Below are 12,491 nucleotides of genomic sequence, written 5' to 3'. Positions count from 1 at the left end.
TACCACCGGGCTTAGCAGGTTTTCTGGGGGAAACCCTGTAAATCAGTATGCGCAGAGAGAGAAAGAGCGAGTGAGAGAGATTTGCGCTCTTGGTTATTAGTTCATTTACTTATTTTTGTGTAGGTAATATGTTGTGAAATATGTTTAAACTTAAATAAACTACCTATACAAGTAGTTTTGTCTGGTTGTATTAGGTCGTCCTGTTATTGACGTCATGCTGTCATCACCTGACAGTCTGGCTGATTGAAAGCCTCCAGATGCAGCGGATGCAGTGCACACCAGATGCGCGCATCATTGATATCATGCGCAAATACAGATATTCGAATATTTGTGTTTTTTCAATCGTCATTTTTGAGTAATTTTGACAGCCCTAAACAGCCTCATGCAAATCTCAATGCATGGCCCTTCTCATGACAACTACAACCCACTAAATGCAGTCACTTAATGGGAGTAGTGGCAGAAGGTCCGGTAGACCACAGTTCTGTGACTGAGCGTGTTGGTTGTCATTTACAACACGACAAATCTAGTCTGGAAATTATTATTAATATTATTATTTATTATCAACATAATGTATTGTGTTTTTATTATATTATCAGTAAGTAACAACTCAAAATGTAAAAAAAGATTTTCGGGACGGTTCAAAATGTTTTTCGGGGCGTTTCCGGGACGGTGGTGAAAAAAGTTAGTTTTAATCCCTGCATTACATATTAACCAGCACATACATTTACAGTATGTAATAAACCCTAGAATTCCAATTTATCAGTTGTGACTATTTCACATGGTAAAGTGCAAGAAATCTGCTTTCAGCTTATTGAAGGTACAATTTTGAAACAAAATTTTAACTCGTGTCATGGACATCAAAACGGCAAAACATTCTGGTAACAAAGCTTTCAAGTCTCGCGCATTCAGTGGTAGACACACATTTCAATGAGTTCACACTCTCACATGCCATACATGACAATTTCTCATGCCGAGTAGTGATAAAACCTACCACACATAAATCAGTAATGATTAGATCAGATGACTTTTTTAATTCATACCGCTGTCTTGAATAAGCAACCTATCCTATTAAAAAATCCTATCAGGAAATAGTTGTTGTTGCTGCAGGGTAAAGTCTGAAAATAGATTTCTACGTATTTAAGAGTATTTGTCTTTTGCCATTTTGAAACAAAACTCATTCTCACCTGACATCTGACACCTGACACGAGGCAGCAAAATGTTTGTCCTTCTATAGGAGGAGATGAAGACCCTTGTGGCTCAGCTGAGCAGACCAGTGAAGTTCGGGCTGCAAACGCTGAGGATACAGAGGCTTCAGAGGACAATAGTGTGATGTCCAGCTCTGTTACCAACTCTCCCTCCAAGCAGCTGCCTGATCAAATCTCTTTCTTCAGTGGAAACCCTTCTGTGGAGATCATCTATGGAATCATGCACCTTTACAAGACCAAGTAAGTCACAGCTGACACATGTATATTCATTACTCCAGAAGTTGAGTTTAGTTTTAATTAGGGCTGGGCGATATCTCAATAGATATATTTCTGAACGACCTGGAAGCTTTTGAGCTAAAATGCTAATATTACATTAAAATTGATAAAAAAACTAAAAAAAAACTATGGGAAATATTAAAATTTAATAAAAAGAACGAAGTGTGTATTGATTTCAAGTAATTTTTTATACTTTATAGTTTTTAATAAATATTTTAATGGTCTTACTACTGTGGATGAAAAGGACACACCACTTTGTTTTATAGTTTAGTACTTCTTCTATTTTATATGAATATTTCTAGAAAATTAAAAACCCAAATTTTGTCACAGAAAAAATGTTGATATATATTAAGTATCGCCATTCAGCTATAAAATATCAACATGTGACTTTTACACGTTTTTACAATTAATTAATTTAGGTGTGTGTATTTTGTTTCATGTTTTTGTCTTGTTGCAGCAAAATGACTTCACTGACTGAAGATGTAAGACGTAGTGCCATGGTGTGTATCCTGACCGTCCCAGCAACCATGACCAGTCATGACCTCATGAAGCTTATGGCTCCGTTTAATGATGTGATGGAGCACATGAAGATTATACGGGACTCCACTCCTAACCAGTACATGGTTCTGATTAAATTCCGCACACAGGTAAAGTCTGAAAAAGATGTAACATCTGACAATCAATCAGTGTTTTGCAAAAAAAACACAAATATACAATCAACAATATGTCTTATTTATTGGAAATGAAATTAGAGATGGGATGGATGAAAGAATTCCACCACTGTATACGTCATTAATGATGTTTTGTCCTTTTTTGATTTTTATTTTCCTCAAAAAATGTCACGTAAAAATTTAGTTGAATGGATTTCAGTGAATGGACAGTCCTTGATTTGTTCATCACAGCTGTGACATAGTAGTTGTTTAGACACCCAGGATGTTATTCTCTTTGTTTACCTCTATACTGTTTTGTTTTTTAGGCAGATGCAGACAGTTTTTACATGGCGTGTAATGGTCGTCCGTTCAATTCCATAGAGGAAGCAGTCTGCCAACTGGTCTATGTCGAAAGGGCAGAGGTTGTAAAGTCTGAAGAGGTAAACCTTTCCATTTTAGTCACAACTCATTTTATTCCTAAAATTTGCCTCCTAAAGTATTCAAGCAACATCCTAAACTCAGTTAAGCCTTGTGTATACTCTGGCGCGACGCCAGATGGCGTGCGACCGTAGAGGTGTGTAAGGAGGCGTTTATACTCGGAGCGTTCAGTGAGTTGTTCGTTGCAGTATTCGCCGCAACGGCAAAGGGAGTACAACCAAAATATTCACAAAGTCAGGATCCCATTGTTTCATACCTTTCCATTAAACACACCTTCATTCATGCGCTTTCCCCATCATCCACCCACATTCAACTCTTACTCCTATGGAAAGGGTCCACCGATTCCCACGCAGTGTATTTCCCGATCGGATCAGCTGTCTCCAGAGTCGGGAGATGCTGGTTCCAGTAGGAGCAAAGTCCGACTCTGACTGCCAGACTGACAGATTAATGTAAAGACTTCGGTACCGTGAGTACCCGGTGTGCATTTTTGTTTTTTGGGTGTTATTTACTGCACCGCGACAGAGACGCTGGTTATTTTGAGTTTATTTCCTGATTTTGAGTTTACTTCGGTATTTTGTGGTGGAGTCTGCGGTAAAACCCGGAGCGGAAGTGGAGTTATTGTTTTGTGGCGACGCATGCACTGGACTGAACTGTGGTATGCGGAAACACAGTAACGGACTTTTCCCAAAACAACTGAACTGTGAATAACCATTTGGCTGAGTCGCACGCCTTCTTCTTTTTATATGGTGAAAATCACATGCGATGGTTTGATTGATTGCCTTTGTGATATTGATGTGTTTGATCTGCCTGGTTATTATTTTGTGTGGGTTGATGAAAATATTTCTATTCTGTTTTATTTTACTTTGTCAGACTTGACTCTGACTGGCACCCCAGCATTAAAATTAGTCAAACCCGCTACAAACTTGTACTGCCGGTAAACGTCCGCTGCCTAGCAACAGTAGTAAACAACAACTTTCCGCATATCGCTTAAATTGGTCTCAAAATTACCGTCCGTCTCTCTGTCTCTCTTCACCACATGCATTTACACCTGATATTAACATGAGCACACTTTTCATTAGAAGACAATTTAGTGCTGCAATTAAGGGAATAACAGATGCATCAGTTGAGCCGATCTCTGCTCAAAGGGGGCGAGAAGAGAGAGAATGTTCTCTGGTGGCAATTGAATGTTGCAGGGAGTTCATAATCTACTCGCATCTTTTTGGAACGATTTTATTGGTCTTGGACAGACTCTAAGAGGGTATAGAGCAGGCACTCGCAGATTTCATGGGGGTGCAGCGCCCTTGTTCCCCACTTGAGAAAAATCCCTGGCTCTGGTTTGGTCTCATCTGACCAAAGGACATGCTTCCAGTATGCATCATCTTTCTCCTGGTTGTCCTTGGCATACTTCAGTCTTTCTTGAAGGTGTCTTGTGCAGAAGTGTTCTTCTTGGTATGCAAACCCGCAGTCTTTCTTTGTAGAGCTCTAGTGATTGTCTCCTTTGAGGCTATAATTCCTGACTTGGTCTTTCCAGAGTCTGATTTCTTTCACTTCCTACCTCTGCCAGGCTTGTTCTGTATTGTGTGGCTCTCTTTGAATTTCTTGGTGATGCTTCTCACTCCAGTTCTTAACACTTGGAAATGCTGTGATAACATTGTATATCCTCCTGTTTTGTGAGCATCAACAATCCTCTTTCTCAAATCTTAACTGATTTCTTTTGTTTTTGGCATGATGCTTTCTCAAGTGACAACTCAAATCCTTACTGAAGAGTTCAAACTGTGTAGATTGGGAGATAACCCTCAGTTTTAGCTTGATTTTTAAAGTTTAGAGTATTACAAAGTTAAGCACTTCATTGCACAACAGTGGTTTGTGCTATGGCTAAATAAAAAGGTCAGTTCTTAAGGGGGCTAATGATTTTGACCTTGGTAGTTTTTGTTTTTTGTGGAATAATGTAATTTCTGTGTGTAAAGTCAAATAATGAATGGATCCAAAATAAAACTAGGATGTTTGAAAAGACTGTGTTAAAAATGCTTTGCTCTGCTTAACAGCACTTGGGCAGTACTTTTAAAACAATTATGTTTTCAGCAGGGGGGCTAATAATCTCATCCTTAAGTGTTGTAGAAACTGATAATGTAATAAATCCCTAATAATGTAATAACCCCGATAATGTAATAAAAATTTGCTCTTGAGTCCATTGAAAATGTAAAAAAAACCTGATGATGTAATAACTTCCCGATAATGTAATAAAGTGCATTTCCCAATAACACTTTTTAACCAATAATGTCATTATATTAAAAGGAGGTTATTACATTATCAAGTTAGCCTTCATTTCGGAGGTCCTGATAATATAATAATTCCCCAATATTGTAGTAATTTAACAGCAGACCACTCATTTCTGGGGTTCAAGTGGTGATGCTGTGTAAGCAATGCAAGCTCGAGAGCTCTAGCGCCACCGACAGGTCAAAATTTGACCTGTTGGTTTGACATTAGCTTTTGACCTGTTCATCCATTTTTCACAAACAATGTATTGGGCCAAGCCAAGTTCAACGCATCCTTAATGTCTTTTTCAGCCATATTGGATTTTCTGCCATTAATGCCACATTGAGGTTACCAAACAGGAAGTAAGTGAATTTCTCAGAAAACATCTCTCAACCAAATTTGGTATATAGACTCATGACATCAAACCCGCTCATCGCCCTAACCCAGTTTCATAATTAATAAGTTATAGATCGACTGCGATATGATCACACACTCACTGTGATTATAATGCCCTCATGGAGGTCAAAGGTCACCAAGTTATTCGTGCATCATCAGGATGGGGGTCATAAGACTATGTGCCAAGTTTGTTTTGGATAAATAAAAAACAGAAATATGAGCTAACTTCCTGTTTAACATACCCCCAAAGGTCAAAATTTTTTTGTGTTCCTATGGTTTAGTTAAATATAAAAACGTTTAAATTTGAACATTTTGTCTGTAAAGTCAACTTCCTAAATTGTCAAGGCGGTGTAACCGACATTCAACGACCCTCTTTGTTAATTTGTGTAACCATGTGGCAGGAAATAATATCACAAAGAAGGACCCCTGATGAGCCTAACTGCTGCATACCAAGGTTAGTCTTTATATTAACTAAATCTTTTATATTATATATCTTTATAATTTGAACTTTTTAGGGCATAGTCAGGTGTGCTTAGAGTTACATGTCATTTGTATGACCCTCGGAAATCATTTATAATTCATAATAACTGTAAAAATAAGTATTTATTTGAAAACGTGTTTGAAATGTTCACATCAATGCCATGTGCTTACATAGGTGTCCATCATAGTGCCTGTTATATTTGAATTTGAGTTAAGTTATCACATTCCTTTCAGTTAGAGGCTGATTTTGTCAAATATCAGAAGTTTTTGATGCTGATTAATGATGTAATGTGAACTAGCTTATTATGTGGGACTATTAAGTGTTGGTTTTATATTTCTTAGAAAAAAGTGGCAATTTATCCACAACTTTAGTATCAAAGCTATGGAAGGTTATGATAAAGTAATTATTTTGCATGGCTTTAATATTTTTGAAATGTTTAGCTTTAAATACATAATTAATACATATTCACTTTCAACTTTAAGCCCTATATAATGTCATTTCATAATGAAGCAGCAGTGGGTGAACAGTTACAATGTTGAAAATCAACAGCAGCTTGAAAAAGACTTGATAACAATATGATAAATGTTTGTCAAATATAAACAATAAAATTACATTTATGAAATTTCTATTGTTTCATAATTATTTTAATATAATAATAGAGCCTCTTTTCCCCCAATAGATGCCATTATCAAGCAAAGAAAAAGTGGCTCGTCACAGAGCACGAGTCAATGCAGATCCATTTACCTCGCCAAAAGGCAAGAAAGGTGGTTGTACACGCATGCATGCACGCACACACTTTTCCAGTGAAATACTGACTGAAAGTTAGAGTAATGTAGTTATTTAGACTAATTGCTTTTGACTACAAGACAAACGAGAGGAAAACTCCTGGTCTTGCTGTAGCACTAACTACATCAGCCTTTGAAGATGAGTGGCTTATTTTTATTTTATAGTTATCAAAGGAGAAAAAAAGAGGGAAAGAACCTTTGAACTCACGTCATTCAAAACTCATGACAGCCGACTGAAAAAATTCCACACAGACTGGACAGGAGTAGTACATGACAAAACATTTCAAACCGCACACACACAGCCATAAATACCCAATTCTACAACTTTGACATGTTTAACACAAACTGCAGTCAGATGTTCAAAGTTAACATGTTTGTTTCTTAAATGAATTCACAAAAGAACATGCGTTCACATGATTGTTTTTAAAAAAAAAAAAATGTTTTTTTAAATGATTTCATAAAACAGAAGTTCACATGATTTTTGGGTGTTGTTTATTTTAAAGAGCCCATATTATACCCTATTACCCCAAGTTAAACAAATTACTGATGCCCTAATGAACATGTCTGTGTCATGCTTTAGTCAAAATATCATAAGGATGAAGCACGATAGCAGTTCAATAACCCTGCCAAAACAGCCCTTTTCAAAATGCCCGGTTTTGTGCCTGGTCATTTACATGTGAATGAGACCCAGGTAAACACACACCCACTGCTTCCAGGCGAGTGTCGACGCATGCTCATGTTAACATAACAGTTGAACGCTAACCGTGGGAGGACAATGGCTGGTGGAAGAAGCCACAGAAGAAGTTATATGTAGACTGCAACAGGACGTGTCAGAATGGTTAGTTATGATCTCTATTTGGACTTTTCTTAAAACGGTTGCGGACTAAATACTGCGACCGCGATCGATTTGTTTGAGTAACGAGCATGCTACTCCTGTGTTCTCCACACCAGCGGGAATGTAATAGCACCCTTTTTGATTCTCAGCTCCTCCGTAATAACGTTACATCATTGTTATGTTCGACATCTAACTTACTATCCACAGCCATACTGTCGCCACTTATCACCTATTGTCATGCAGCGTCGTCACAACCCCCGCTCCATATACCTGATAGTAATGTCCGTTTACCCGTTGTTACTGCGTTTCACCGTAATGCATAGTGACCACGATTTTGGCTTCTCGCGATCATAAAAACATTAGAATCGAAGAAAAACGATTAATGCGCGGCATGGCATGGCGTGTATGTAAATTCCTATGCTAGAAAAACACCTTGAATGCACCTGTGTTACTGCAGCTGCAAGTGACGTGTGTGGATCAATAATATAAGGCGAGAACGTTGAAACACGACAGAAAGGCAGCCTTTGGTTGAGAAGAAATGTAGGACAACATCAGCTAACTGGAAACACATTGACAGATGTCGAGCAAAAGGAAATTGTTTGCCAAGTCTCTCGCGCTGTCTGTCTGCTCCTGAAGGCAACACGACAACTTATTCACTCAGCGCTAGCTCGTCAGCCATCACAACACAGTCCTCACGGCAGACTCTTTACAATGCTGCCCCATATCCCACCACGACATCAGGAGATAACGTAGGCTGTGACATTTATGGTAGTGAAGGACATGTAAGCGTCAGTACCGTAAGCAACCCGGGATTCAAGACTCTTGTTCAGACTTTGGACAAGCATCACGTGTTTCCGTCACGTAAACGTTTCAGCAGAGTTGCAGTCCTGTATGATAAATGTTGGGCTGAGGGAGTATAGCACTGTTTTGTTCTTTGAAAAAGAAGAGTATTTTGTTTTGTGTTATTAGTGTATTTTGCATGTTGTAAATGTTTGCAAGGTGTGCAGCAGTGCAAGTAGATTGGTTATTTATTTTTATTTATTGTTTTTATTGTAACAGTACACGTATATAAATTAAATTTTGCAACTTTGTTCCATTCCTTCTTTTCCATTCTAAAGGTAGTTTGACTATTACTATTACTACATATCGAACACATTTACATTTCTGAACAAAATCAAATTCTCAGCACACTTTATTGACATGTTTACCTTAATATATATATCAATAAAACAGTAAACTAAACTAAAAAATGTATATGTACAACTAAACATTTATATACACACACTCGGCCGTTACAGTTTTCTGGGACAAAAACTTGGTGTGCCACTGCCCAGCTGTGTGGTGCTATGGAGAGAGTTCCCTGACGCTGAAGGCATCTACAGTGGGGCAAAAAAGTATTTAGTCAGCCACCGATTGTGCAAGTTCTCCCACTTAAAATTATGACAGTCTGTCATTTTCATCATAGGTACACTTCAACTGTGAGAGATAGCATGTGAAAAAAATGGAAAAGTGGAAATCACATTGTAGGATTTTTAAAGAATTTATTTGTAAATTATGGTGGAAAAAAAGTATTTGGTCAATAACAAAAGTTCAACTCAATGCTTTGTAATATAACCTTTGTTGGCAATGACAGAGGTCAAGCGTTTAATGTAGGTCTTCACCAGGTTTGCACACACTGTAGCTGGTATTTTGGCCCATTCCTCCATGCAGATCTCATCTAGAGCAGTGATGTATTTGGGCTGTCGCTGGGCAACACAGACTTTAAACTCCCTCCACAGATTTTCAATGGGGTTGAGGTCTGGAGACTGGGTAGGCCACTCCAGGACTTCGACATCCTTCTTACGGAGCCACTCCTTCGTTGCCCGGGCGGTGTGTTTTGGATCATTGTCATGCTGGAAGACCCATCCATGTTTCATCTTCAATGCTCTCACTGATGGAAGGAGTTTTTGGCTCAAAATCTCATGATACATGGCCCCATTCATTCTTTCCTTAATACTGATCAGTCGTTCTGTCCCCTTTGCAGAAAAACAGCCCCAAAGCATGATGTTTCCACCCCCATGCTTCACAGTAGGTATGGTGTTCTTGGGATGCAACTCAGCATTCTTCTTCCTCCAAACACGACGAGTTGAGTTTTTACCAAAAAGTTGTATTTTGGTTTCATCTGACCACATGACATTCTCCCACTCCTCTTGTGGATCAACCATATGCTCTCTGGCAAACTTCAGACATGTACTGGCTTAAGCAGGAGGACACGTCTGGCACTGCAGGATGATTCCCTGTCAGCGTGGTGTGTTACTGATGGTAACCTTTGTTACTTTGGTCCCAGTTCTCTACAGGTCATACACCAGGTCCCCCGTGAAGTTCTGGGATTTTTGCTCACTGTTCTCATGATCATTTTGACCCCACGGGATGAGATCTTGCGTAATATTGAGTTGAACTTTTGTTATTGACAAAATACTTATTTCCCACCATAATTTACAAATAAATTCTTTAAAAATCCTACAATGTGATTTCCAGGACTTTTTCCCCACATTCTGCCTCTCACAGTTGAAGTGTACCTTTGATGAAAATGACATACCTCTGTCATCATTTTAAGTGGGAGAACTTGCACATATGGTGGCTGACTAAATACTTTTTTGCCCCACTGTATGTAGGGTTCAGACCGGCCCTTGACTGAACCTCGTCACATAGCGCTCCATCACCTCCTTTTTGTCCGGCTTCTCAAACTGTGCAGAGCGATCTTCAGGGATGGACATTCTCATAACTGCATCCTTGTATGGACCAGGCTCCAGAAACACCTTCTCCAACACCAGGTCCAATATTTCATCCACGTTGTCTGCAATAACAGAAAGTGCAATATTGTATTTAATTTGTTGTGTTTATTTATTTTACTAGTGTAATTTATATATTTGTTTTGTTTACACACATTTTCTAATGGACGTTTACATTTCTAGTGTGACTTTCAATAAAAAGTTAAAAAGAAAACTTACTGAACGTTGGCTGTATTTTTATTGAAGTGCATGCCTGCCAGGTAAAGTGTTGGGAGAAAAAAGAATAAAATATTAAATCAGAATAAGAACACATTGTACATATTCCCAAAATATTCGGACAATGGGGATTTATTTTCAAATGTAGGACTTCTTTTATCACCTCTTTGTATTTAACATGTAAACATTAGTCGGTTTCTTTTAAATTAATGATTTACATTACATTACATTATTTAGCTGCATAACTGGCTTACTTTGGTGTGGCTGTATGTCCATACGTAATAACAAAAAAGATTAATTTGATTGATATTGAAATCACGATTAATAGGCACGGCATTGTAAAGAGTGTCGTTAATAGAGGACTGTGTTGTGGTGTCGTTGGTCGTGTCTCCGACAGCGTGAGAAACTTTGCAAACAATTTACTTTTGCTCGACATCCGTCACATTGAAGCCTAAATGTTTGCAGTTAACTGATATTTTCCTACCTTTGTTACCTTTCTGCCGTGCTTTCAAACGCGTGCTCTTCATATTATTGATCCACACGTCACTTGCTAACTGCAGATGCACATAACTGGTGCGTTCAAGGTGTTTTTCTAGCATAGGAATTTCCATACACGATCAGCTACACCATAAAGTCTCGTGCCAGCAGCAAAACATACTTTTTAGGTTATATGCTTTATAAGCATACGAACGTAAAGCCAATTTCTCCGACCACAAAAACACATCACAGTATATTTCAGCGGGTCAACCTACTGCACTGACAACGGCGAAGACTTTCCGCGAGTCTCTATAAACAACAAAGGGCTTCTGAAGCTAACCAAAGTTTAGCCTTAGCTGCCGTTACACGAACAATGACAAAGTAAACATACCTTATTAGAAGTTATTACTGTTTGTTAGGCCGGAGGCCACGTCTCTGCTTGTGCTAGCAGCGAAGCATACAAACATGATACTTGATAAGCATACAAACTTGAAGCCAACTTCCCCGAGCACAAGAACACACCACAGTACATTTCACGAGTCAGTCTACTGCACTAACACGGAGAATACTTTCATTGCTCGCGTTAGGCGAACAATGACAAACTAAGCATGTGTTTTCTAAAGAATACTTACAGTTAGTTCCACTGCAGTCTCCCCACGGACAGTTGGTCCTGCTCCCTGTTTCACGTTCAGTCTTCTGCTCAGTCCAGAATTGTACTGACCGAGGTTCACAAAACAGTCTGATGTGAAGTGGTGCGAACACACAAACACACGTTTGCTGACTTTATCCGGCACATTTTTTTTCATACATAAAATATATCCACTGGACACACAAATCCTCTCAGGCTGGAAGTTTGTGTAAAGCACTGTGCTCCACTGTGCAGCCACTCTTCCTCCCTCGCCTGCACTCTTGTATTTCACAGGGACAAGGAGTAGCTACGGTGGAGCTCTGAAGTACTCTGCCTGGTGGGGGAGGGGGCAACATTCACGTTGAAATGTGCGCTGTGTCATAACTGGGCGGGAGGTTTAAACATTGCATGTTTTATCGCCTATACTTACACTAAGTGGAACCACCAAAATATGACTGAGTCTTGTTTTTTCACATTTTGGGGACTGGTATGGCCCCCTGAGTCCCAAATATAAGTAATAAAATGATTAAAAAGTTGATTTTGCACAATATGGGCCCTTTTAAATGATTTCATAAAAGAACAGAAGTCACATGGTTTGTATTGCCATGTTTGTTTCCTAAAGAAAACCCACAATTCTTGTTGATGTTTTTTCTTCATTGCAAATAATAAAAAGCACAATTTCAACTGACCTTGTTCACTGTCATGCTTTATTTATAGTGCCAGTTTATTCTGTAAAAGCAACATAGTCAAGTGGTGTAACCGGTTTTGTCAATTGGTGTAACCAGTATTTTTCATAAAAGTATAATTTACAGGAAAATTCATGGGGAATAAGATGTAATCCTCTATTGCAATGTACTACCATATTTTGGAACAATTTATACATAATTTGTCAAATGTTATTTAGAAAACACCAAGGGTTTTCAGCATTTGTCCTGGTTTATATTGGAAATACGCATCAAAATTATATTTTAAAATGATCTATTTTCAAGTTATGTATAAAAATTATGTAACTTTTAAAAAAAATAAATACACTTGCATACACTGAAAAAATATATTATTTCTCCTTTTGTTGTGGTT

The 12,491-nt window shown here is 38.3% G+C and overlaps 1 protein-coding gene across 1 annotated transcript in view; it reads left to right on the top strand.

The window, feature by feature from the left end:
• The window catches only part of brap (BRCA1 associated protein), an 89,580-nt gene that overhangs the window by 6,299 nt on the left and 70,790 nt on the right, over positions 1-12,491 (top strand). Inside the window, exons 3-5 of the mRNA XM_083902452.1 lie at positions 1,235-1,445; positions 1,939-2,128; positions 2,458-2,571. Coding sequence (XP_083758578.1) covers positions 1,235-1,445; positions 1,939-2,128; positions 2,458-2,571 — 515 coding nt within the window. The remainder of the gene's footprint in view (positions 1-1,234; positions 1,446-1,938; positions 2,129-2,457; positions 2,572-12,491) is intronic.

This window comes from Microchirus variegatus (assembly GCF_963457635.1).
Source record: "Microchirus variegatus genome assembly, chromosome: 16".
In the NCBI taxonomy this organism is placed as follows: Eukaryota; Metazoa; Chordata; class Actinopteri; order Pleuronectiformes; family Soleidae; genus Microchirus; species Microchirus variegatus.
Note: the sequence above shows the minus strand (reverse complement) of the source record. Positions and strands in the feature narration are given on the sequence as shown.